This window comes from Corvus hawaiiensis, chromosome 29, assembly GCF_020740725.1.
Source record: "Corvus hawaiiensis isolate bCorHaw1 chromosome 29, bCorHaw1.pri.cur, whole genome shotgun sequence".
Classification (NCBI taxonomy): domain Eukaryota; kingdom Metazoa; phylum Chordata; class Aves; order Passeriformes; family Corvidae; genus Corvus; species Corvus hawaiiensis.
Window position 1 is genome coordinate 3,185,360 of NC_063241.1, and position 24,617 is coordinate 3,209,976.

Genomic DNA, 24,617 nt, shown 5'->3' on the forward strand with positions numbered 1-24,617 from the left:
GGTGTGGGCGTGGGAATCGGGATGCGGGAGTGGGAAGGGGGGGGTTGCCATGGGAATGAGGGGGTGTTGCCACGGGGACGAGAGAGGGTTGCCATGGGAATGTGAGGGTGTTGTTGCCATGGGAACGGGGACAGAGGGCGTGGGGACATGGAGCTGTTGGCATGGGGATGGGGACTGTTGCCATGGAAACGGGATGCTGTTGCTGTGGGAATGGGGTGGGGTTGTTGCCATGGGAATGTGCGGGTGTTGTTGCCACGGAAACAGGGGGTGCAGTTTCCCCGGGAACAGGAAGGGGGCGCTGTCGGCGGCGGTGCTGTGCGGTGACGTCACTGGTGTGACGTCACACCGCCTCGCAAGGCAGCAGGTGGGCCCCAGCACTGGGGTGGGGGTCGAGGCCAGGCCTGGCGGGGCTGGGACTTGGGGGGCCCCGGGGTCATTGCCGGGGCCAGGGGGGCTCAGAGGGACCAGGGGTCCGGGGGGCTCAGGGGTCCACGGGCCCCGTGGTCATTCCCAGGGGTCCTGGGGGCCCAGGGGTCACCACCAGGGCCAGAGGGATCAGGGGTGCAGGGGTGTCACTGCCAGGGTGACACAGGGACAGGGACAGGGACAGGGACAGGGACAGGGACCCCCAGGGCTGTGTCACCCCTGGGACAGGGACACCCCCGGGCCATGTCACCCCCTCCGCCCCCAGAACTGTCCCCCAGTGTCCCCCCCGGGCAGTGTCACTCCCAAGGGAAGTCCCTCCCCAGTGACAAAAAAGGGGAACAAAGAGAGGAAAAAGCCCCGAACTGTCAAAGTTTGGGGAGCCCCAAAAAATGGGGTGGGGGAAGGGAAAGCAGGGCCCTCCCTGCTCAGCTGGAGGGACTTTGCTGTCACTGGGGAGGGGACAGGGGGACACTGGGCCTTTGGGACCCCCACACCACCCGTGGGGACCCCCACCCTTGGCTCCAACATCCCCTGGGACCCCCCAGTCCTGGGACCCCCATGTCCCCACCATGTCCCCACCATCACCTCCCCACCGTGTCCCACCCTGTCCCACTGTGTCCCACCGTGTCCTTGCTGTGTCCCCACCGTGTCCCACCCTGTCCCACCGTGTCCCACCGTGTCCCACCGTGTCCTTGCTGTGTCCCCACCGTGTCCCACCCTGTCCCACCGTGTCCCACCCTGTCCCACCGTGTCCCACCGTGTCCCACCGTGTCCTTGCTGTGTCCCCACCGTGTCCCACCGTGTCCTTGCCCTGTCCCCAGCCTCTCCCCACGCTGTTGCCACACAGCCTCCATCCTGTGTCCCCGACACGTGGGACGAGATGTAAATTCTCTTCCTTCCCCTTCCTCTCAAGAGCCACCACCCAGGGGACAAGTGGCCCCGGCAGTGTGTGACAGCCAGCCCGGGTGGCGGGGGACAGCGGCATGGCCGGGAAGGTGACACTGCTGCTGTGGGGTGAGGCAGAGAGTGGTGGGGAGGGGACACCGGGGGGCTGCGGGGTCCCTTGATGTCCCAAAGGCCAGCAGAGCCAGTGGGGGACAGAGCCAGTGTGGCCCCGGTGTGACCGGGCTTGTGGGGTGGCTGTGGGGACAGGGATGGGGACAGGGATGGGGACAGGGATGGGGGGCAGGGATGGGGACAGGAATGGGGACAGGGATGTGGGCAGGGATGGGGGCAGGGATGGGGGCAGGGATGGAGCAGGGGTGGGACAGGGATGGGGGGCAGGGATGGGGACAGGGATGGGGACAGGGATGTGGGCAGGGATGGGGGCAGGGATGGGGGCAGGGATGGGGACAGGAATGGGGACAGGGATGGGGGCAGGGATGGGGACAGGGATGGGGACAGGGGGACACTGGGCCTTTGGGACCCCCACACCACCCATGGAGACCCCCACCCTTGGCTCCGACATCCCCTGGGACCCCCCAGTCCTGGGATCCCCATGTCCCCACCATGTCCCCACCATCACCCCCGTGGGGCAGGGATGCGGGGTCTGGCACCTTGGGGCTGGGGCAGCTGTGGGGACAGGGACAGAGGGACAGGAGTGCAGGGACAGGGACAAGGGGACAGGCACCATGCGGATGGGCCATGGGGACAGAGGCCGTCGGAATGGGACCATGGGGACAGGGCCATGGGGATGTGGCCGTGGGGCTGGGGGGGTGACCTGTGCCAGTACGGGGGGGCCGCGGTGTCCCCGTGCCCGGGCTGGTCACAGTGTCCCCGTGTCCTGCCTCAGCCCGGGGTGGCCGCGGTGTCCCCGTCCCCGAGGCGTCCGTGCCACCTGGATGTGGCGCGTGGGCGGCTGCGACGCAGCGCTGTCCCCTGGGACCCTCTCCAGACCTGCTGGGGACTGTCCCCGAGCACTTTCCCACAAGCACCGGTGTCCCCACGGGGACAGCTCGGGGACAGCCCCACACCCCGCCCCCGGATGCCGCTGTCCCCGCGGTGCCACCCCCACCCAGCCCTGTCCCTTCTCCCTTCCAGCCCAGACCCTCGGCCTCGCTGGTGAGTCCTCGGGGGGATGCCACGTCCCCGCCCCGCTGTCCCCATCCCGCGCTGGCCCTGGCAGGCTGGTGTCCCCTGTCACCCGCAGGCGCCCAGACCACCCAGCTCCTCGTGCAGCCCCCCTGGACGCCGCCGGTGCTGTGGGACCGGGTGACACTGACCTGCCAGGGCTCGGCCACCGCCGCTGCCACCACCTGGTACAAGGACGGGCAGCGCTGGTGGCAGTTGCAGGGACCCGACCGATTCCGTGTCACCGAGAGTGGCACCTACCAGTGTCACAGACCCGGCACCGGTCGCAGCCCCACCGTGAGCGTCTCCAATGGTGAGGGGGGTTGGGTGTCCCCAGCCTGGCACCCGCGGGGTCCCCGAGGGCTCTGGGTGGGCTCCGCTCCGTGGGTCACCCCCCTGGTGTGACGAGAGCCCGTCCCCTGCACACGGGGACATCCCAGAGCATCCCAGGGCGAGCGGAGCCCCGTGTTGGAATTGGGGACCCCTGGTGCGCTGGCTGTGACCCAATCGGAGCGTCCCGGTGCCATCGGGACCCCACGGATCCCCGCGGTGTGACCGGACCCCCCTGTCCCCCAGCCTGGCTGGTGCTGCAGGTGCCGGCGCAGGCGCTGCTGGAGGGGGACACGGTGACACTGCGCTGCCGGAGCTGGCAGGACAAACCGGTGTCCTGGGTGTCCTTCTACCACGAGGAGAAACAACTGCAGCTGTTCCGCGATGGGACCGAGCTGTCCCTGTCCCCTCTGCAGCTGAACAACACCGGCCGCTACCACTGCAGGGGCTTGGTGGAAGACAGGACGAGACAAACGTTTATGATGTCGGAGCCGGTGACGGTGACAGTGCACGGTGAGCACCCCACCGCCGCCACCCCGACACCCGCACAGCCCCTCCCCGGGGACTCGGTGTGACCCCCGTCTCATCCCCAGAGCTGTTCCCGGTGCCGGTGCTGGAGGGTCCCCCCGAGCCCACCGAGGGGTCCCCCCTGAATCTCAGCTGCCGCAGCACCCCCAGCCCCCTGCGGCCCCGAGCCCCCCTCCTGCACCTCTTCTACCAGGACGGGCGGTTGGTGGGGGGCCCGCAGGGGTCCCCGCAGCTCCTGCTGCCCGCCGTGGGGGTCTCCCACTCGGGGAATTACAGCTGCGAGGTGCGCTCCGGGTGGGGGCCCGTGCGGAAGAGCAGCGCCCGGCTCCGCGTCACGGTGCGCAGTGAGTGCGGGGATGGGCGCGGGGAGCCCCGACAGCCGCCACGGGACCCCTGCCTGGGCACCCCCAGCCCTGCCTGGGGACCCCCATCCACCCCTGACACCTGCCCCGGGTCCCTTCATCCTTTCTCGGGTCCCTCCCCAGGTCCCCCAGCCCTGCCCCAGGTCCCCACATCCTTTCCCGAGTCTCTTCCTGGGTCCCCCCATCCATCCGGGTCCCTGCCCCAGGTCCTCCCATTCGTCACCGGGTCCCCTCACCCCTCCCCGGGTTCTCCCCCACCCCTCTCTGAGGTCCCCCCACGGTCCCCAGGTCCCACCATCCCCGTCTGGGCCCCCACACCCTCCCTGGTGTCCCCCCCATCCCTCTCCAGGTGTCCCCTCCCTGAACCCCCCATCCATCCTTGGGGTCCCTTTCCAAGCCCCCCCCAGCTTTGCGCCCCCCTCTCCCTCCCTGGGGTCCTCCCGCCCCTCTCCAACCCTCCCCGCGTCCCTCACTGTCCCCTGGTGTCCCCCTCCCCCCGCAGGGGTCCCGCTCTCGGGGGTGTCCGTGTCGGCGCAGCCCCCCGGGGCACAGGTGGCACTGGGGGACCGCCTGGTGCTGAGCTGCGCGGTGGCCGCGGGGACAGGTCCCCTGTCCTTCTCCTGGCACCGGGGGGACTCGTGGGCACCGCTGGGCACCGGCCCCCGCCTGGAGCTGCGCCACGTTGGGGACAATGACAGCGGCCACTACCAGTGCAGGGCCAGTGACGGGGACAGCGTGGCCGAGAGTGTCCCCCTGAATGTCACCGTCCTGGGTGAGCGGGACCCTCAGGAATGGGGTGACCCCACCCACGACATCCCCATCCCCCCTGGCCAGGTGCCAGCCCCGTCTGTGTCCCCGCAGTGCCCGTGGCCAATGCCACCATCAGCCCCGGTGCCCTGGCACAGCCGGTGCGCGCAGGTGACCCCGTGACCCTGCGCTGCTCGGTGCAGGTGGGCTCAGCCCCTGTCACCTTCACCTGGCTGCGCAACGGCAACGAGGTGGCCCGGGGTCCCCTCCTGGAGCTCGGGGACGTCCATGTGGGACATTCCGGCACCTACCAGTGCGTGGCCACCAACCAGCTGGGACAGGACGGGCACCGCGTGTTCCAGGCGCTCAGCCCCGAGCTGGCACTGACGGTGACACCGCGGGGACACTGGGACACAGGTGGGCTCACTCGGGGTCACTGCGGGGGGCTCGGACCGCCGGGTTGGCCCTGGCGGTGACACGGAGGGGACAGGGCACAGGTGGCACCACCGGGGGTCACTGTGGGGGGCTCAGCCCGCCGGGTGACCCCGAAGTGTCCCCTTTGTCCCCAGCAGTGGCCGCAGGGGTTGGCGGGTCCCTCCTGTCCCTGGTCCTGCTCGTGGGTGCCGCCGTGGGCTGGCACCGGTGGCACCGCCAGGGTGGGTGACAATGGGGGCACAGGGGATTACAAGGAATTTTGGGGTATTTTGGGGGCCTTTTGGGGGTCCTTTGGGGGTTTTGAGGTCCCGGCGTTGTTTTCGGGTCACAGAGGGTTGGGATTTTAGGGGGTTTTTCTGGGTATTTCGGGGCTTTTTGGGGGCGCTGGGGGGGGTCCTGGATGGGTTTTGGGGTCCTGGGGACGCTTGGGGTTGCAATGGGGTTGGGATTTCAAAGACTTTTTGGGCTTTTTGGGGATTCCGTGGGGGGTTGGGGATCTGGGAGAATTTGGGATATCAAGGAAAATTTGGGGTATTTAGGGCTTTTTGGGGGGTCCTGGGTGGGGGTTGGGATTTTAGTATTTCTTTTTGTATTTCGGGGCTTTCTGGGGGTGCTCGAGGGGATTTTGGGGTCCCCTGAGGGTGTCCCCAACCCCTCTGACCCCATTGTCACCCCCTCCCTCTTTCCTTCAGCCCCCGGGATGCCGAAGGACAGGTGAGTGGGGGAGGGGTCTGGGGGTGTCCCCGTGTCCCCAAACGCCGCCCCGAGGTCACCCCGTCGTCCCCATTGTCCCCACAGGACCTCCCCGGTGCCCTCCGAGGAGGGGGAGGTGTTTTACACCCACGTGGTGCCCACCAAGAGGCCAGGGGGTGAGTGCGGGGTTGGGGACAGGGACGTGGCACCCGCGGGTGGCACTGGGTGGCACCGGTGTCTCCTGCAGGGTCCCCAAGTGCCACCCCCGAGGCCCCCCAGGTGACCTACGCGGAGCTGCCGGGACCCCGCTGGCACCCAGGGGACGGCGGTGACATCTACGAGAACGTGCTGTGACACTGGGGTGGCACCGGGTGGCGCTGGGGGACGCCAGGATTGGGACTAAACCGGAGATTTTTGGTGAAAACGGCAGAAATTTAGGAATGGGATTCTCCGGTTTGGGGCTTCCCCTAAAAATCCCTTCTTGGGAGGCCCCAGAAATCCCGAATTTTGGGAGGAAATTCTCCCGGAAAAGGGAACAGGATGAAAAATGAACGGGAAGGACAAAATTAAGAATAAAAATGGAAGAAATTCAAATTTTCCAGGGAGATTTTCCCAATTTTGGGGTTGCTTCGGCTTCTGCTGGATCCGTTTTGGCATCCCCCCATGACCCCAAAATTGAGGGGGATTTGGGTTAAAAAAGGGTTTAAAATAGGGATGAAAATGGGTTAAAAATAGGGATAAAACCGAGAAAATGGGTTTAAAATAGGGATAAAAAAGGGTTTAAAAGGGTTAAAAATAGGGATAAAATGGGGAAAATGGGGACAGAAATGGGTTAAAAATAGGGAGAAAATGGGTTAAAATGGAGATAAAGTGGGTGAAAACAGATAAAAATTGGTTAAAAACATTTGGATTAAAATGGGTTAAAATAGATTAAAAATCGGATTAAAAATCGATGAAAACTGGGTTAAAATATGGCTAAAACCGGGTTAAAATACAGATTCAAAAACGGGGTTAAAAATAGATTAAAATGGGTGAAAAGTGATAAAAACCGGGTTAAAAATAGGGATAAAAAAGGGGAAATAGAGGCCCAGATCCCTGGGGAATAGGGCTGGCGTCAGGAGGCGGCAGGGTTGGCATTAAGAGGTGGCACGGTGGCGCCCGGGTGGCATCAGGAGGCGGCAGCGCTGGCCGTGGCCCAGGCTTTCCTCTCCACGCGGGCACAGTATCTGTCGGGCACTCCGGTGTCCCTGCGGGGGTGACAGGGGAGGTGACACAGGTGACGGGGGAGGCGACAGAGGAGGTGGCACCGCCGGCCCCCGCACCTGAGGCGCTGCAGCTTCTGCTGCCCGATCTGTGCCAGGCGCTGGCAGCGCTCCCGCGCCTCGCGCAGCTGTCGCTGTCCCTCCTCGATGGCCGCGGCTCTGTCGCGCTGTCGCCGCTGTCGCAGCTCGCGGATCTGTCCCCGCAGCGCCTCGGCGTGCTCCCGCCGTGCCCGCTCCCGCCGCTCCTGCTCCTGCTGCTCCCGTGCCAGCTGCTCCTGTTGGCCACTGCGGGACAGGGGGTGGCACGGGGACGTCGCCACGGTCCCCTGGTCACGCCTGGCACAGCCCCCGGGCTGGCACTGGTGTCCCCGGCACCACCTGGTCACACCCGGCTCCGGGACACCGCCACGCCTGGCACAGCCCCCGGGCTGCCCCCGGCTGTCCCCGTGCCAGCCCGCGCCCCACCTGAGCAGGGTGAGGAAGTCGCGGCGCTCCTGCTCCAGGTGCAGTGCCAGCTGCTGTCGCCGCAGTGCCACCTGCTCGCCGCGCCCGCGCTGCAGCTCCCGCGCCAGCCCCGCCCGGCGCCGCTCCCGCTCCAGCTCCCGGCGCCGCCACGCGCGTTCCGCCGCCTCCTGAGCGCGCTGTGCGCGCAGCGCGTCCTGCGGGGACACCGGGGACACTGGGCACAGCGCCGGGGACACCGGGGACACCGGGGATAGCGACAGGGGACAGCGCCGGGGGACACTGGGGACAGCGCCGGGGACACCGGGGACACCGGGGATAGCGCCGGGGACAGCGCCGGGGACACCGGGGACACCGAGGATAGCGACAGGGGACACAGGGGACACCGGGGACACCGAGGATAGCGACAGGGGACAGCGCCGGGGGACACTGGGGACACCGGGGACACCGGGGATAGCGACAGGGGACAGCGCCGGGGGACACCGGGGACAGCGCCGGGGGACACCGGGGACAGCGCCGGGGACAGTGGGAACAGCGACAGGGGACACCGGGGACAGCGATAGGGGACACCGGGGACAGCGCCGGGGACACCGGGGACAGCGCCGGGGGACACCGGGGACAGCGATAGGGGACACCGGGGACAGCGCCGGGGACACCGGGGACAGCGATAGGGGACACCGGGGACAGCGCCGGGGGACACTGGGGACAGCGATAGGGGACACCGGGGACAGCGATAGGGGACACCGGGGACAGCGCCGGGGGACACTGGGGATAGCGACAGGGGACACCGGGGACAGCGCCGGGGACACCGGGGACAGCGATAGGGGACACCGGGGATAGCGCCGGGGGACACCGGGGATAGCGACAGGGGACACCGGGGACAGCGATAGGGGACACCGGGGACAGCGCCGGGGACACCGGGGACAGCGATAGGGGACACCGGGGACAGCGCCGGGGGACACCGGGGACAGCGCCGGGGACACCGGGGACAGCGATAGGGGACACCGGGGATAGCGCCGGGGGACACTGGGGATAGCGACAGGGGACACCGGGGACAGCGCCGGGGACAGCGGGGACAGGGACAGGGACACCGGGGACAGCGACAGGGGACAGCGCCGGGGACACCGGGGATAGCGACAGGGGACACCGGGGACAGCGCCGGGGGACACTGGGGACAGTGCCAGGCTGCGCTTGGGGACAGCTCTGGAAGTGCCCGGCCCTGGCGCTGTCCCTGCTGCCACCGCTCCGGGACATCCCCCGACGCGGGGGCAGAGCCCCGGGGTGGGGACAGAGCCCCGGGGTGGGCACAGATTCCCCGCGCCCTTTGCCGGGCTGGGGACACGGGGTGGTGGTGGCATTGTCGCCGCGGAGGTGCCACCCACCCGCGCCTCCTGCCAGCCCCGGTCCCGCTCCTGCATGTCCCGGAGCCGGTCCAGCTCCCGCTGCCGCTCCCGCCGCACCCGCGCCCGCTCCTCCTCCAGCGCCGCCTCGCGCTCCTGCGGGGACACCGGGGACAGGGCCACCCGCTGGGGACAGGGCCACAGCGGGGGACAGGCCCCGGGAGGTGACAAAGCCCTGCCCTCACCCCCTTCAGCCGCTGCTCCTCCAGGGCCCGCTGCTCGTCGCGCCGGTCGCGGTCCCTCTCGCGCTGCCGCAGCCGCCGGTTCTCGCTGCCCGCGCGCCTCATCTCGGCCCAGAGCTGCTGCTTGCGCCGCTGCTGCCGCTGCCAGGCCTGGGGACACCGCGCGGGGACACGGACCCGTCAGCCCAGCGCCCCGTTCCCAGGGGAATCCCATTCCCTGGCACCCCCAAGCCCTGGGACCCCCATCCCTTGGGATCCCGCTCCTCAGGACCTTCAACCCCCGGGAGCCCGGATCTCTGGGATCTGCCATTCCCTGGGATCCTCTCCCTCCTCCTCCTCCTCCCTCAGGCCACGGTGGCTCCTTGTCCCCTCCCGGCGATGCCACCACGTCCCCAAGGTCACAAGAGCCCCGATCCTGCCCCGCGCTGTCCTCAGCCTCAGTCGTGGCCGATCCAACCCTTCCGACCCCTTCCCAAATTCCCTCTGGAATCTCGCACCTCCCAATCCTCCCTCTTCATCTGCTCCAGGCACTCCAGGACCCTCCGGCCCTCCTGGAATTTCTGCTCAGCCCTCAGCGCCCGCTGCTCCCGGTGCTGCTCCATCTGCCTGAGCACCTCCAGCCTGGTGCTGGGAATGCGGGAGTGGAAAATGCAGGAAAGAAGGGAAAAGAAGGGGAAATGGGGGAAAAAAAGGGAAAAGGAAGAAGGGAAAAGAAGGGAAAAGAAAGGATAAGAAGGGAAAAGAAGGGAGAAGAAGGGAAAAGAAGGGAATAGAAGGGAATAGAAGGGAATAGAAGGGAATAGAAGGGAATAGAAGGGAAAAGGGGAAAGGGAAAAGGGGAAATGGAAAAGGGGAAATGGAAAAGGGGAAATGGAAAAGGGGAAAGGGAAGATGGAGCCGCGCACCTGATGAGCTCCTGCTTCCTGCGGCGCTCCAGCTCCTCCTGGAACTCCAGCCCCTTCTCCCGCTCCGCTTCCATGATCCCGTTCAGCCGCCGCTCCTCCGCCGCCAGCTCCTCATGGATCAGCCGCTTCTCCGCCACTTGATGGTCCAGGATCGAGCTGCACTTGGCGGTCAGCAGCAGCTGCGGGACACCGGGGCATCGGGACACCGGGAAGGGGAGCGGGAAAAGGGAAGGGGAGAAGGGCAGCGCTCCGGCCCTACCGAGTTCAGCTCCCGCATCTCGTCCTCCTGCTCCAGCCTCATCCCGGCCGCCCGCTCCAGCAGCTCCCGCTTTTCCTGCTCCGTCTCCTGCTCCAGGTCGCTCCTCCGGTCCCTCGGCTCCCGCAGCTCCTCCCGCCTCTGCTCCTCGCTCCGGGCCTGGCTCAGCGCCTCCTGCGGGGACATTCCCGGGGATCCTGGGGAAAATCCCGGGGACATTCCCGGGGCCCTGGCACGGCCATGGGTGCCCCTTCCCACAGCCCCGGGCACCCACAGAAGGGTGGCATCCCTGGGGACAGTTCCAGGGATCCTGGAGACCCAAAAGGCTGGGGACAAAGCGGGGACACCCTGGGGGAAGCCACCACCCCTGGGGACATGCAGGGAGTGGGAAAAACAGGAGGAGCAGGAAAAGGGGGAGTGGGAAAAGTGGGAGCGGGAAAAGCAGGAAAAGCGAGAGATGCCCACGAAAGCCGCGTCCTGCCGGGATTTGAGGGTCCTCAGCCGATCCGCGAGCTCCGGGACCGGACCCTGAGCCTCTTCCTGGATCCGCTCAAAATCCTTTTTCCCAATGATGAGAGAGGCCGGGGGCCTCTCCCGGGGAATTCTGGTGGGGACAAGGACAGGGGTCAGGGGCACGGGGACAGCTCCCAGTGTCCCCTGCATCCCCAAATCCCACCTGGGTGGCCAAATCCTGAGTCCCCAATTCCCCCTGAGTCCCCAATTCCTTCCTGGGTCCCCAGATCCCCGCAGGGCTCAGCCCGGCCTCACATGAGCTCCCGGACCATGTCCTTGGTGATGACCCGGACGGTTTTGGGTTTGTCCCGGAGCGAGGGCAGCGGTTCCGGGGCGCTCCTCACATCCCGGAGCATCACGATGGAGCTGGAGGGGCCCGAGGGCTGCGGGAAAGGACAGAGTGGAGACCCCAAAATCCCCCAGATCCCCTCCCAAAAATGCTCCCAAAATCCCCCCCAAATCCCTCCCAGCCCGGCCTCACCTTCCTCGCCCGCTGCGGCCGCTCCGGCTTCTCCTTCTCCTCCTCCTCGCGGTCACTCCTCGGGTCCCCCCTGTCCTGCAGCTCGGCCCTTCTGAGCTCCGCGCTCCGGACCTTCCGCAGGGACTCCTGCGGGGACAGCGAGCGCTGCCCAATCCCGGGGACATTCCCAGGGACATTCCCAGGGACATTCCCGGGGACCCGCGCGGCTCATTCCCGGCGTGGGGTGGGGACACCGCGGCATCCCGGGACCGGGGACACCACGGGATCCTGTGGCCCTGGCACAGAGAGGGGACACGAGGGACTCCTGGGACCCTGGCACAGCCAGGTCCCCCCTTCCCGCACCCCCGGGCACACACCCCGGGCCCTTGGACCGGTGGCATCGCTGGGGATGATTCCAGGGATCCTCCCCAGCCCTCCCTGGAGCCCCAAAAGGTGGGGGACAAAGCGGGGACCCCCTGGGGGAAGCCACCACCCCTGGGGACAAGCGGGGAGCGGGAAAAGGGGGATCAGGAAAAGCGGGAGATGCCCACGAAAGCCGCGTCCTGCCGGGATTTGAGGGTCCTCAGGCGCTCCCCGCGCTCCTCCTGGGGCAGGGGCCGAGCGGATTCCTGGATCCGCTCAAAATCCTTTTTCCCAATGATGAGAGAGGCCGGGGCCCTGTCCCTGGGAATTCTGGTGGGGACAAGGACAGGGGTCAGGGGCACGGGGACAGCTCCCAGTGCCACCTGCGGTGCCCTCTCGGCCACCAAGTCACCCCAGGAAGAGCTGGGAGACCCGGTTTGGGGTGGGCAGGAAGGGGAAAAAAGGGGGAAAAGTGGCACCCGGATGGGATTTAGGATCCCAGGAACTCCTGGAAAACCCCGGGAGGGTTTTTTCGCACCCCAAAATACAAATGCTGAAAGAATTTCAGCCCAGCCTGACTCATCTGGGGACGTTTTTCACCCTGTTTCCACCAGACATCCTCGATCCTGGAGATTCTGGGACAGCGCAGTGACACCCCTGGGTCCCCAAATCCCGCAGGGTCCCCAGATCCCGCAGGGTCCCCAGATCCCGCAGGGTCCCCAAATCCCGCAGGGTCTCCAAATCCCCTCAGGGCTCAGCCTGGCCTCACATGAGCTCCCGGACCATGTCCTTGGTGATGACCCGGATGGTTTTGGGTTTGTCCCGGAGCGAGGGCAGCGGTCCCGGGGCGCTCCTCACATCCCGGAGCATCACGATGGGGCTGGAGGGGCCCGAGGGCTGCGGGAAAGGATGCGGTGAGCCCCCAAATTCCCCCAAATTCCCCCCAGATCACCCCAACCCTCCCCAAATTCTCCCAAACCACCCCAAAGTCCCCCAAAATCCCCCCCAGCCGGGGATTGCTGTGGGAAGGGGGGCTCAGGGACCCGCGGAGCCTCAGCTCCAGCTCCAGCAGCAGCGCGGCCACCGAGGGCTGGCCCTGTCCCCTCCCTGTGGCCACCGGGACGTGCCAGCAGCGGGCCCTGTCCCCTCCCTGTGGCCACCAGGATCTGTCCCCTCCCTGTGAGAGCCCCGGGACGGAGCCGGGGGCGGCCAGGGGGGTCCTCGGCCCCACCCCACGCCCGCTCCCGCCCTGCCCGGTGCCCCGCGGTGCCCTCCGGTGCCCAAAGCCCCGCACCCGGCGCTCCCCGAGCGGCGTCTGAGCCCCGGAGCGGCTCCGGAGCCTCCGCCGGGCCCGGCCCTGGGGCGGCCGGGGGGCAGCGGGGGGGTTGGGGCCGAGGGACCCCGGGGCGGCGTCCCCAGGAGGGCGAGGGGACCCCGGGCTGTCCCCGGGATCGCGGGCGGGGGATCCCGGGCGGGGGTCGCTGTCGCCTGCGGCCATCGCGGGGTCGCGGGTGTCGCGACCGGGGCTGTGAGCGGGGGCCGGAGCGGCGGAGGCCCCGGGGCCGGAGCGGCCGCAACCGCCCGGCGCGAGCGGCACCGGCCCAACGCCCCCAACGCCCCCGGTGCCCGCGGGGGGCCGGGAAGGGCAAAATCCGAGGGGTGGGAACGGGAGGGAAAAGGGGAGAGGGCCCCCCTTGAGGGGATGCCCGGGCAGCGGAGACCCCTCCCCTTTTTCTGTCTTTTTTTCCGTCTTTTTTTCTTTTTTCCCGTCTTTTTTGGGTTCTTTTTCCCGTCTTTCTTGGGTCTTTTTCCCTTTTCCTCTCTATTTTCTTTCTCTTTTTTTCTGTCTTTCTCCATTTTTCTCTCTTTCTCTATTTACTCCTGACTTTCTTTTTCTTTTTCTCTCTTTTTCTCTTATTTTTTTCTCCCTTTTTCTACGTTTTTCTGTCTTTTTCTCTCTCTTGGTCATTCCCGACGGTCGCGGGTGTCCCCAGGCCTCACTCCCAGGGAATCCGTGGATCCCGGGGGTCCAGACCCTTTGGAGAGGAATTTTGGGGATCCAGAGGTGGATCCAAGATCCCCCAAAATCCCACCCAAATCCCGGCCACCTCCCCCCCCGCCCAGGTTCTGGGAACAGGAAAATTCCCAATCCCGGAGTGTCGGGACACAGCCTGATCCCGTTCCCATGGAATCAGGACCTGGAAAGACCCCAAAAGACCAAAAAAAAAAGCTGGAAAAAACCCCCAAATTCCCAATCTTTCCAACCAACCACAGCCAGCAGGGATTAAAGCAGATGGAATTGTTTTTTTATATGAAAACCGGGAATAAAAAATTCCAAGGGAATCCGGAGGGATCCCGGTTGGTGCCTCCCGGGTCAAACGTGGGGTTGGGCAGTCCTGGGCCAGCATTCCCGGGAATTCCAGCCTGTGCCCGTCCCCGCCTCGCCGGGAGACGCCGATAATTTATGGAAATAAATACAGGGAATGAAACCCAAAATCGCGGGATTCCGACGCGACGCCTGTGCCGGGTATAATTCGGGGGAAAAGCAGGGAATTCTGAGGGAAAACATGGAATCTTTGGGGCTGGGTGAGGATTTTCCAAGTCCAGGGGTGGTGCTGGAGGTCGGAGGTGGCAGCTCCCAGCTCTTTGCTGCGGGAAGGAGGAATTTTTCTTTGGGAAAAGGGTGGAATCTTCGGATTTTGATTTGGAAAAACTCCCCAAAAAAGGTGAAATCCTGAATCTGTGTCGAATCCGGTTGGGAAAACCCTCTGGAAGCCACATTGGCCACCCGGGACGAGCGGGAATTGAGAGATCCGGCTGGAAAATCGCCTCAGCCATGCTGCAGAGGGGGAAAATTCCCGATTCCAGCCCGGAATCTGCGCCGGGATCCCGCCCTGGGCGATCCCAAACCTCTTCCCTCAGGAAGGGCTGCGAGTCCAGCAGGGAATTCCAGTCAAACCATTCCAAAGGGGAAGGATCCGGCTGGGCCCAGATCCTGGGATTCAGGTTTCCACCACTCGGATCAGGGGCAGCGGCTTCGGGCCCGGGAGGCGTTTGCTGGGAAAGGGAAACCAAAAAGGGAATTTTTCAGTGGGAAAAAAACCATGGAAAAGGGTCCCGGGGAGATCTGGTTGGGCACTGGGTCCCTAAAAGTTCCCATGGGAGGGATTTGGGATCTGCTGGAGGAGGGAGGAGGGAAGGACATGGAAAAATCAGGGGGGTGTTTCCAGGAGTATCCCTGAATCCAAAACTGCATTCCCAAATCCAGAAGCCGATCCCCAAACCCAGCCCCATCCTCAAATCCCAAACACCTCCCCCGCTTCCACAACCCCATTCCCAAATCCATCCCCTCCTCCCTGCCCGTCCGAGGCCCTGCTCCGGGGCCGGATCCCGGCGTTCCCGGGGCCGGATCCCGGCGTTCCCGACGGACCTGCTGACGTATTCCGACTTGGAGCGCGCCCGGGCGCTGAGCCCGCCCCGGCTCACTTGCTGCTCGATCAGGTGCTCGATCCGGTCGTGCATCTCCAGGTTCTGGGAAAAGCAGGGATTTGGGATCAGGGAGGGAATTTCCAGCCCTCGGGAGCGGGGTTGGGGTTGTCCCTCCGTGCTCGGAACCGGAATTTTTGGGGTTTGGGAGAATTCTGAGCGTGGGAATGGGGCCGGGGAAGCAGGGAAGGGTGTGGGGAATTCCTGTGGGATTTGAGGGGTTCATCCCAGGAGAAATGAGGCTCAGGGGGACTTTTCCCTCTCGAAATCCCTGGAAGGAGCCGCCCAGGGAGGTTTGGAGGCGTCACCCCGGGCGTTGTCCCGAACAAAAGCGTGGAAGTGGCGCTGGGGACGCGGGGCGGCCCCGGCGGGGCTGGAATCCATCCTTGTCCCCACACTTTTCCACCTTCCTGCTCCCAAAAGATGCCTTCGGGAGATGATTTTGGGCTCAGCTGGGAATTTCCCCTTGGAAAAACCACCCTGGAATGCCCAGCACGGGACCCGGAGGGCAGCTCTTCCCGCTCCTTCTCCCACCCCATTTCCCACCCCTTTTCCCCCCTTCCCGCTGCCCCAACCACCTCCACGAGGCTCCCAGCCACAATCCCGACATTCCCAAACCAATCCCACCTATCCCAGAAGATCCAAGCTCAGATCCCACCCCACAAAATTCCAGGACCCACCTCCGCTTCCAGGTAGGAAACCCTTTCCTTCAGCTCCTGGATCGCCGCGTCCTTGGCCTGGATCACCGTCTTGGAATTCTGGAGCTGCAACGGAGGAATTGGGATAAATTGGGATGCTTTTGGGAATTCCCATCCGGCTTTTCCTGGATTTTTCCTTGTGTTTCCCGTCACCTGCTCGATCATCTGCCGGACTTTCCGCTGCTGGCTCTTGAGCATGTCGTCCAGGTGATGGATCTTCTCCCGGAGCGCAGCCACCTCCTTTTCCAGCTGGGCTGAGCTGGGAAAACAGCGGGAAAAAGTCCGGGAATGGTCCCCCCAAAAAATGGGAGAGCCCACCTCAAAAAAAAACCCCCGGAATTCCCGCTCGAAAAAATCCCCGGGAATGCTCACCCCCCAAAAAAACGGGAATGTGCACCCCAGAAAAGCCGGGAATGCCCACCCAGAAACGCCGGGAATGCCCACCCAGAAACGCCAGGAATGCCCCAAATCGCAGCTTTTTCTCGCCGGGTCTCGGGGTTTTGTTGGACAGCGAGGAACGGGAGCCACGAATCCCCTTCCCAGCAGCATTCCCGAATCCCGGAACACCGTGAGGCTCCGGGAAGAGCGGGAAGAGCCAGGCCACAACCCCGGCCTTCCTGGAACAACGCCATTCCCGATGATCCCCCGGGACAATCGGACAACCCGAAGGCTCCCAGCGCCCTCCGGAGATCTCCGAGAACATTTTCGGGATGAATCATCCCCAGGGTGGAGGGAGGAAGAGCCCGGCACGCCCTTCCCAGGAATTTGGCTGGCGGGATTCCCGGATTCTCACCGGTCCTGTTGGGCCACTTTGTCCCCTTCCACCTTCCGGAGCCGCTCCAGCTCGGCTTCTCCCGCTTCCATCCGCGCCAGCAAATTCCGGTGCTCCTGCGGCGGAATTCGGGCTTGGATTGGGGTCGGGAATGAGTTGGGATATTGGGAATGAGTTGGGATATTGGGAATTGCCCCTGGAGAGATTTCCACGGGGATAAATCAGGGTTGGATGGACAGAGGAGGCCAAAGGATTATCCCAGCTTTTCCCCCCCTAGGATACGGCGATCCCGCTGTCGGGAATGCGGTCGGGAATGCGGCCCCGGAGCCAACATGGGAATCCCGAGATGGAAAAGGGATAAAATCAGGGAATTGTGAAGGGAGGAGCAATGCTGTGGGATGGTCAAATCCAGCCTCGGGTCATCAATCCCAAACTTTACATCATCAACCCCAATTTTTAGATCATCAATCCCAAACTTTACATCATCAATCCCAACTTTTAGGTCATCAATCCCAAACTTTACATCATCAATCCCAATTTTTGCTCATCAATCCCAAACTTTACATCATCAATCCCAACTTTTAGATCATCAATCCCAAACTTTAGGTCCTCAATCCCAACTTTTGGTCATGAATCCCAAACTTCCGGTCATCAATCCCAACATTTCAATAATTAAATCCGAATTTTGATCCCCCATCCCAACTTTGGGATCCCCAATCCCAGCTCCTGGGATCGATGGACACCCCACAAACCCCCGTGTCCCGGTGCCACCCTCTGGATCAGGAACCTTTCCCTAAAATCCACCCAGATCCCTCCATCCTCATTTTCCCAACATTTCTGGGTTCCTCTGGCTCCGACCTTAATCCCAATTATCCCAAAATCCCTTAAAAAATTAACAAAACGAGGCTGGGAATTGCGGGAGGTCCCCGGGAGCACTCCCAGGGAAGCTCTTCCACACCTGGGAAAATCCCGTTTTGACCATTCCAGAAAATTCCCTGGTTGGGAATTCAACCCCTGGGGGCTCTCCTGGTTCCCGGGGCCAATTCCCGATCCCGAATCCGCTCATCCCGATCCCGCGGCACCTTTTCCATGCTGGCCAGGAGCCTCTGGAGCTCCTCCACCTCCATCTCCTTCTCGGCCGCGTCCTTCTCCGCTCTCCGCAGGGCCGATCCCGCCCGCTCCACTTCCTCCTGGTACCGCGCCACCGTCCTCTGGAAAAACACCGGGAATGGCTTTCCTTGGATCCCGGGTGACATTCCAGAACGTTCCCGGGCAGGAGGATCCTCCTGGAGATCCCTCAAAAACCCCCGAGGGAAAAAAAATCCCTCAGAAGATTCCCTGATTTCGGAGGGATGAGAGGTGAATTCTGCGGGAAAAGGAGATCCTGGGGCTCCAGGGAAAGCTCCGGGGGGGTTTTTGGGATCTTCTGGGATCGCCCGGCCCGTGGGACGGCACCGGGAAGCGCTTTGGGGGCGGGTGACGGGAACTGGGACGGGTCTGGGAGCTCGGAGGGGACAAGGAGGGGTCACCTGGCCAAGGGAACGGCCTCGGCCACCCCCAGCAGCGGCTCAGGGGCCAGAGGGGGTCAGGAGGGGCCAGAGGGGGCCAGGAGGGGCCAGAGGGGGCCAGGAGGGGCCACCTGTGCCAGGAGGGGCCACCTGTGCCAGGAGGGGTCACTTGGCCCCAGGAACGGCCTCGGCCACCGGCCCCAGGCCTCCGGCACCGTCGCAGGGGGGCAGAGGTGGCCCCAGGGCTCCCTTCAGAGCCGCAGGGACCCCCCGGGTGACCAAAGTCTCCAAACGCCACCAACCCCCCCCAATTCCCGCTGTCCCCAAGGCACGGGGACGGACACCCCGCTCTGTCACCCCTTCCCGAGGGACGGCCACCCCCGGGCCACCCCCGGGCCACCCCAGAGTCACCTCAGGGCCACCCCCGGGCCACCCCTGGGCCACCCACGGTCACCCCACGGGCCACCTCAGGGCCACCCCTGGGCCACCCACGGTCACCCCAGGGCCACCCCACGGCCACCCCACGGCCATCTCAGGGCCACCTCAGGGCCACCTCAGAGTCACCCCAGAGTCACCCCAGGGCCACCAGGACCGGTTGGGGCTGCAGGACAGGGTGGGGACAGCGGTGTCACTCTGGGGTGACGCAGCCGGGCCCCGCCCATCCGGGATCCCAAAAAAACAACCGGGAAGGGCCAATTAATCCCAAAAGGGGCCAATTAATCATGGGAGGGGCCAATTAACCCTCCAGACTCTGGAAAACAGCAAAAAATTCCCAAACTGGGACAAAACTCCCTCAAAAAATTCACAAATTCGGGCAAAAATCCCCCCCGTAAAATTCCCAGATTGGGGCAGAATTCCCAAAGTTGGGCAGAATTCCCAAAGTTGGGCAGAATTCCGAGATTGGGGCAGAATTCCCAAAGTTGGGCAGAATTCCCAGACTTGGGCAGAATTCCCGGTTCTCGGCGGGGCCGTCACCTCGAAGGTTTTCCTCTCCAGCTGGTGCCGCTTTTCCGCCTCCTGGAGCCTCCGGAGGAGCCTCTGGGCCGCGTCCTCCACGTCCTCCTGCCGGGAGCGTCCCCAGGGTCCCAAATGTCCCCCCCGGCACGGAGGGCGTGACCCCCCCCAAAAATTCCCAAAATCCCGCCCCAAATTATCCCAAAAAAGTCTTTTCCCCCCCTCAAAAATTCCACCGTTTTCCCCACCCAGAGAAGAGAAATTTATCCCGAAATTCCCATTTTTCCCTGTCCCTCGAAAACCCCTCGGATTCTTCGTGAGGGGTCCCAAAAAACCCCAAAATTTTGGGTTTTCCAGGAGGTTGAAAATTCCCAGAATTTGGATTTTTAGATGAAAATGGAGCTGCGCCCATTCCCGACCCATTCCCAAATTAAAACCTGGAATTTCCCTTTGGATCACACCTCGAAATCCGGAGGAAAAACAAAAAATTCCCAAATCGATCCCAAATATTCCCAAAAACCGTGGAGGTTTTGGGTTGGAAAAGGCCTTTTTGAAGCCTTTTTTCACCCAGACCTGAATCCCATCCCCGAAAATTCCGGAATTTTCGGCTCCCTACCGGATCCTCCCGGGATTCCGCCCGGAGCCGCTCGGGGCAGGAGCAGCTCCCGTTCCGCTTCTCCAGCACCACCTGGAATCCGAGGGAAGAGCGGAAAAACTCGGGATTGATCCCCAATTTCTGTAATGCCCAGGACGTGCTCCCCTTTGCCCAAATTGAATCTGATTTATTCCCATTTTTCCCAGTACTTTTAAAGCCGGGGATGTGCTCCCACTTCCCGAATTCCAGAGGATTAATTCCCTGTTTTCCCCACTGAATTCCCAGGACGTGCTCCCACTTCCCAGTTCGGGGCAAAATCCAGGAATTTCGGCAAAGGAACAACTAAAAAATTCCAGGATCATCCCTGGGAGCCACAAAACTCCTCCAGAAAATCCCAAATTTTCCCATTTCGCCCCCCATTGGAATTTTCCTCTTTTTCCCTCCAAAAAATGGGAATTTCCTCCTTTTCCACCCCAAAATCCCCTCTGGAGTGGTTTTTCCAAGGGGAAATTCCGTGGGGTTTTTTGGGTAATTCCCAAATTTTGTACCTCCGAGTGCTCCTGGAATTCCCGGAATTCCCGAAGTTCCCGGAATTCCGTCTGGGTCTGGAGTTTGGTGCTCAAATCTTCCCGGAGTTTTTTGAGGGCGCTTCCGGCCTGGGAAAAAAGGGGAAAGAATTTTTTTGGGATTTGGGCAGGAAAGGGGGAAAAGAAAGAGGAAAATTTGGGGTTTTCTGGGATTTGGGAATTCCAAGGGAATTCCTGGGATAAAGGGGCGGGAAGGGAATGGGAACAAACGGAAACAAATCCAAATAAAAATGAAAAAAAACCCAAACTCAATGAAAACGAATGAAAATAAAAACGGAAAAAAAGCAGAACTTGGGGGAATTTTGGGGAATTCATGGAAATTTGTGGGAAATCGGGGGGATTTTAGGGAAATTCGGGGGAATTTTGGGAATTTCACCTCCTGGATGTGCCGGACTTCGCTCTTGAGTTGGGTCACGGGCTCCTCGTGGTCGGCGCGAGCCTTGAGATAAACCTGGAATGGGATCGGGATTGGGAACGTCCCAAATCCATCTGGGAATGCTGAAGGATCCGGGGGGGGGAGGGGGAGGCTTCCCAAGACTTCCTGGGATTCTTTGTCCCCAATTTTTCCCGTTAAATTTGACTTTTCCGGGGGTTTTTTGGGAGGGGTTTCTCCGCCTGTGCTGCTCCCAAGGAGAGGATTCCCTAAAAATCCTCCTGGAATTCCCTCAACATCCACAAGGAATTCCCCCAAATCCAAACGGGATCCCAAAAAACTCCACCTGGAACTCCCCAAAATCCCCATTTCTTCCCTCAAATCCACCCCCCAAACCCAGGGAAAGCCCCCTGAGCCGCCCCCTCCTCTTCCCAAGCAGCCCCGCGGAATTTTCCGGGAATCTGGGGGAATTTTAGAGGAATTTTGGTGGGAATTCAGGGGAAAATTCCCCAACAACCCCAGGGAACTTTTCCCCCCTTTTCCCCCCGGAACGACCCCAAAGCCCCCCGAGCTGTGGGATTGGGGCACCTTGATGATCTCCTCGTCTCCCTCGTTGGATTTGACGCATTCCGAGGCCAAGGAATTCCCGTCGGATCTCTTGGCCACCATGGCGAAGGCTCTGCCCACCGGCTGCGGGAAGACACGGAGATTTGGGGAAGGAATTCCCAGGAAAAGCTGGGAACGGGGATTTGCCACCCCAGCTGCGGTGGCTCCACTGGGATTGGCCCGAAAATCCCGGATTTTCAGGCAAAATTCCAGGATTTTCAGTCATCTCCTGCTGGGGATAAGATGGGGAAAAGCCCTATTCCCATTCCCTGTCCCCAAATTCCTGGATTTTCTCACAAAATTCCAGATTTTCACCCCAAATTCCCGGATTTTTACCCAAATCTCTGATTTGCACCCCAAAATTCCCCGATTTCCCCCCAAAACCCCTCAAACTTCCCCCCAGATTCCCAGATTTTCACCCAAAATTCCCACATTCCCCCCCCAGATTCCCAGTTTTTCACCCCAGAACCCCAAATTTCCCCCCAGAATTCCCGGAATGACCCCAGAATTCCCCGTTTTCCCCCCAGAATTCCCGTTTTCCTCCCAGAATTCCCAGAATGACCCCAGAATTCCCGTTTTTCCCCCAGAATTCCCGTTTTCCTCCCAGAATTCCCGTTTTCCCCCCCAGAATTCCCGGTTTTCTCCCAGAATTCCCGGTTTTCCCCCCAGAATTCCCAGAATGACCCCAGAATTCCCGTTCTTCTCCCAGAATTCCCGGTTTTCCCCCCAGAATTCCCGTTTTCCCCCCCCAGAATTCCCGTTTTTCCGCACCTTCTGCTTGGGCCGCGGCTCCCCGGGGGGGTCTCTGGGCAGGCGCAGCCTCAGCACCGGCCCGGCCTCCTGAGGGTTAAACCCGGCTTAAAGTTCAGGTTTTAGGTTAAAGTTTAACTAAAACCTCGATTTCCGGGGCGGCCTTGGGCAGGGCTGAGTCCCAAGACTGAGTTTAAGTTTAATTTGACTCCGAGTTTTAAATTTAATTTTAAGTGGAATTTTAAGCTTAATTCTAAGCTTAAATTTAATTTGAGTTCTCAGTTTAAGTTTAAATTTCAGTTTGATTCTAGGTTTAAGTTTGGGTTTAAGCTTAATTTGAATGTTAAGTTGAATTTTAGATTTGATTCCAAGTTTAATTTTAGGCCGCCCTGAAAATCCCGAGGTTTAGGCTGAAGTTTGAGGTTTATTGGAAATTTCAGTTTAATTTGAGGCCGCCCTAAAATCGATCCGGGAGAAATCCAGGAGAAACGAGGGAAAAATCCGGGAAAAATATAGGAAAAACAAGGGATAAACCCGGGATGAACCCAGGATAAATCCAGGGGAAAATCCGGGAGAAATCAGGGGAAAATCCGAGATAAATCCAGGATGAATCCGGGATAAACGTGGGAATGAATCCAAGATAAATCTGGGATAATTCCGGAATAAATTGGGGAAGAAAACTGGGGAAAAATCCGGGATAATCCCAGGATAAATCCGGGATAAATCCAACCCTTCCCGCTTTTCTCCGGCGGGGTTGGGATGGACGAAGGGAAGGAAAAGCGACGCTGGATCCGGATTTTTTTGGGGAGATTTTCCAAAAGTTTCCGCAGTTTTGGGAAAAAATTCCCAGACTCACCTCTGGATTCCAGGCAGATTTGGGACCTCCGGAATTTTCCAGGGAAGTCGGGGAGTTTTCCGGGATGAGGAATTCCGGGAATTCCGTGGGGCGCCTCATGCTCGGCTCCTGCTGGGAAAAATCCGCCTTGAACCAGAAAAATCCCGAAATTCCCAAATTCTCATCCCAATGAGCTTTTCCAGCCCGGCCCATGGGGAATTTTCTTGGGAATTAACTGGGAAATGGGAATTTTGGGAATTAACTGGGAAATTTTTCCCAGCTCCAGGCATTCCCGAAATCCTGGAGGTCCCAAATATCCCAAAGAGGAGCTGGATCCCACGGGAACGAGGCTGGATGGGATTCCCAGAATTCCTGGAATTCCAAAGCCGATTTTCCAATGTTTTCCTCCATTTCTTCCAGCATTCCAAACGATTTTTGGGATAAAGCTCGGCTGGAGGGAGAGGGAATCCCCAAAATTCCAGGGGAGGGAATCCCAAAATCCCAACCCCATCCTGGAATCCCAGAGGGAGATTCCCGGTGTTTTGCAACCTTTGGGAATTCTCTCCCCGCCTGGAACGGGCCTGACCCGAGCCCCCGGGGGTTTTAAACCCCGGGACTTTCGGGAATTTCGGGAATTTTGGGAATTTCCGGCCCTTGGAAGCGCCTTTATCCACCCATTATCCCGAACCGCTCCTTATAAGGCTGGAAAAGCAGCCGGGAATGAGGAATTTCCTTCGGGAGGAGCTGAGTCACCCCCAAATCCTCGGGAAACCGGGAAAAGCGGCCTGGAATCCCGGGAGAAGTCCCAGAGCTTCCCAAATCCCTAAAAAACCCCGAATCGTTGGGATTTGTGGCCCCAAACCCCCTTTTCCCGAGATTTGGGGCGCCGGGAAGGCGCGGGGCCGGATTTTTGGGAAGGCGCCAGCCCCGCCCAAGGCCCGGCTGGGAAAACCGGGAAAAGAGGGAAAAAAATCGGGGAAAACTCCTCAAATCCCAGCTGGAAAACTCCGGGATGGCCGCGCCCCCCGGAGCCGCTCCAGGGGTCCGTTGTTCCCGAAAAAACCGGGATTTTGGGAGCGGCTCCGGCGGGCCGGGGGGAGGTTGGGATTTTTGGGATCGAGCTGGGAGAGATTCCCGGGATTTGCACGGGGGGATCCCAAAATCCCGGGATTTGGGGCGCTTGGAGGGGCCGGGAAGCTCCCGAAAATCCCGGGATGGGGTCGGGGTTGGAATATGGCCCCCTCCCCTCCCCTCCCCCCAAAGGAAAAAGGGATTTGGGATCCCCCGAAGGTTGTCCCGGGAAGGGGAAAGATCCCGGGAATTCCGGGAATGGGGGAAAGGAGAGGCCCGGGGATTTTGGGGAGGGGATCGGGAATTTGAGAAGCGATCGGGGGAATTTGGGGAAGGATCCGGGAATTTAGGGAGGGGTCCCGGGAATCCCAAAGGGGTTTGGGACCCCCCGAAACTCCTCCCAGGAGGGCGGGAACACCCCGGGAGTTCCGGGAAGGGGGGGAAGGAGAGGCCCGGCGAGATTTTGGGGAGGGGTCCGGGGGATTTTGGGGAAGGATCCGGGAATCGGGGCAGGGATCCGGGGATTTTGGGGAAGGGATCCGGGAATTCGGGGGGGGGGAATCCGGGGGGGTCTCACCGGGGTCTCGAGGAGCGCGGCCCAGCCCTGGAGCCCGTTCATGGCCCCGCCGCGACTGCCGGGGCCGCGCCCGCCTCACCTGAGCGCGGGGCCGCGCCCACCGAGGCCGCGCCCACCGAGGCCACGCCCACCGAGGCCGCGCCCACCGAGGCCACGCCCACCCGCCGCCGTGGCTGTGTGTGCCCCGCCCACCTCGACCACACCCCCTCAGGCCACGCCCCCCGGCCCATTTTTGGTCATGCCCACCTGGCCACGCCCCAAAAAGGGGGGAAATGGGGGAAAACCGGGGAAAAGTGGGGGGAAAGTGGGATAAAAGCGTTGGGAGAAAGTGGGGTAAAAGCGTGAAACAGCTGTGGCAAAATTGGGATAAAACTGGGCAAAAACTGGGCCCAGAAATTTGGGATAAAACTG

At 62.0% G+C, this 24,617-nt stretch overlaps 4 protein-coding genes across 8 annotated transcripts; 1 reads left to right on the plus strand and 3 right to left on the minus strand.

Annotated features, from left to right (window-relative positions):
- The first annotated feature begins 159 nt into the window (after positions 1-159).
- On the plus strand, positions 160-6,143 carry LOC125318232 (Fc receptor-like protein 4). Of its 3 annotated transcripts, none has more exons than XM_048288813.1 (12): positions 160-364; positions 1,340-1,421; positions 2,467-2,487; positions 2,576-2,809; positions 3,073-3,339; positions 3,420-3,698; positions 4,219-4,488; positions 4,578-4,880; positions 5,033-5,119; positions 5,591-5,612; positions 5,697-5,767; positions 5,839-6,143. In XM_048288813.1, the coding sequence occupies exons 1-12, from the start codon at positions 194-196 to the stop codon at positions 5,943-5,945; spliced, it is 1,914 nt and encodes a 637-aa protein (XP_048144770.1). In that variant the 5' UTR covers positions 160-193; the 3' UTR covers positions 5,946-6,143. The 3 variants fall into 3 exon arrangements, with proteins under 3 accessions (XP_048144770.1, XP_048144771.1, XP_048144772.1); XM_048288815.1 differs by having other exon boundaries at positions 267-364; positions 1,340-1,440; XM_048288814.1 differs by lacking the exon at positions 3,420-3,698 and having other exon boundaries at positions 162-364.
- Positions 6,144-6,246: 103 nt separating this feature from the next.
- On the minus strand, positions 6,247-10,739 carry LOC125318070 (eukaryotic translation initiation factor 3 subunit A-like). The gene is made up of 8 exons (XM_048288430.1): positions 10,062-10,739; positions 9,803-9,981; positions 9,395-9,524; positions 8,901-9,047; positions 8,624-8,811; positions 7,319-7,512; positions 6,914-7,138; positions 6,247-6,838 (listed from the first exon to the last, which is right to left on the minus strand). Exons 1-8 carry the CDS (start codon positions 10,719-10,721, stop codon positions 6,645-6,647), a joined length of 1,917 nt encoding a protein of 638 aa, XP_048144387.1. The 5' UTR covers positions 10,722-10,739; the 3' UTR covers positions 6,247-6,644.
- An 82-nt stretch (positions 10,740-10,821) lies between these two features.
- Positions 10,822-12,285, minus strand: LOC125318358 (cilia- and flagella-associated protein 45-like). Its single transcript, XM_048288980.1, has 4 exons — positions 12,164-12,285; positions 11,583-11,724; positions 11,053-11,178; positions 10,822-10,954 (listed from the first exon to the last, which is right to left on the minus strand). Exons 1-4 carry the CDS (start codon positions 12,262-12,264, stop codon positions 10,823-10,825), a joined length of 501 nt encoding a protein of 166 aa, XP_048144937.1. The 5' UTR covers positions 12,265-12,285; the 3' UTR covers position 10,822.
- Positions 12,286-14,304: 2,019 nt separating this feature from the next.
- Positions 14,305-24,306, minus strand: TUFT1 (tuftelin 1). Of its 3 annotated transcripts, none has more exons than XM_048289055.1 (14): positions 24,207-24,306; positions 22,580-22,687; positions 21,745-21,813; positions 20,956-21,057; positions 20,371-20,445; positions 19,956-20,063; positions 19,429-19,500; positions 18,834-18,920; positions 17,433-17,561; positions 16,372-16,466; positions 15,732-15,837; positions 15,561-15,644; positions 14,825-14,925; positions 14,305-14,451 (listed from the first exon to the last, which is right to left on the minus strand). In XM_048289055.1, the coding sequence occupies exons 1-14, from the start codon at positions 24,246-24,248 to the stop codon at positions 14,397-14,399; spliced, it is 1,233 nt and encodes a 410-aa protein (XP_048145012.1). In that variant the 5' UTR covers positions 24,249-24,306; the 3' UTR covers positions 14,305-14,396. The 3 variants fall into 3 exon arrangements, with proteins under 3 accessions (XP_048145012.1, XP_048145011.1, XP_048145013.1); XM_048289054.1 differs by having other exon boundaries at positions 22,580-22,690; XM_048289056.1 differs by lacking the exon at positions 21,745-21,813 and having other exon boundaries at positions 22,580-22,690.
- Between the last annotated feature and the right edge of the window lie 311 nt (positions 24,307-24,617).

Coding starts and splice junctions, on each gene's coding strand:
- LOC125318232 (XM_048288813.1), top strand. CDS start 194: ATGCTGTTGCTGTGGGAATGGGGTGGGGTTGTTGCCATGGGAATGTGC. Junction 2,488..2,575: donor CCAGACCCTCGGCCTCGCTG/GTGAGTCCTCGG, acceptor TGTCACCCGCAG/GCGCCCAGACCACCCAGCTC. Junction 4,881..5,032: donor GCGGGGACACTGGGACACAG/GTGGGCTCACTC, acceptor CTTTGTCCCCAG/CAGTGGCCGCAGGGGTTGGC.
- LOC125318070 (XM_048288430.1), bottom strand. CDS start 10,721: ATGCAGGGGACACTGGGAGCTGTCCCCGTGCCCCTGACCCCTGTCCTT. Junction 9,525..9,802: donor AGGAAGCAGGAGCTCATCAG/GTGCGCGGCTCC, acceptor CCGCATTCCCAG/CACCAGGCTGGAGGTGCTCA. Junction 8,812..8,900: donor AGGAGCAGCGGCTGAAGGGG/GTGAGGGCAGGG, acceptor GTGTCCCCGCAG/GAGCGCGAGGCGGCGCTGGA.
- LOC125318358 (XM_048288980.1), bottom strand. CDS start 12,264: ATGCTCCGGGATGTGAGGAGCGCCCCGGGACCGCTGCCCTCGCTCCGG. Junction 11,725..12,163: donor GACATGGTCCGGGAGCTCAT/GTGAGGCCAGGC, acceptor TGTCCCCACCAG/AATTCCCAGGGACAGGGCCC. Junction 11,179..11,582: donor CCCGGCAGGACGCGGCTTTC/GTGGGCATCTCC, acceptor CTGTCCCCGCAG/GAGTCCCTGCGGAAGGTCCG.
- TUFT1 (XM_048289054.1), bottom strand. CDS start 24,248: ATGAACGGGCTCCAGGGCTGGGCCGCGCTCCTCGAGACCCCG. Junction 21,814..22,579: donor AATCTGCCTGGAATCCAGAG/GTGAGTCTGGGA, acceptor TTTAACCCTCAG/GAGGCCGGGCCGGTGCTGAG. Junction 20,064..20,370: donor AAGTCCGGCACATCCAGGAG/GTGAAATTCCCA, acceptor CTTTTTTCCCAG/GCCGGAAGCGCCCTCAAAAA.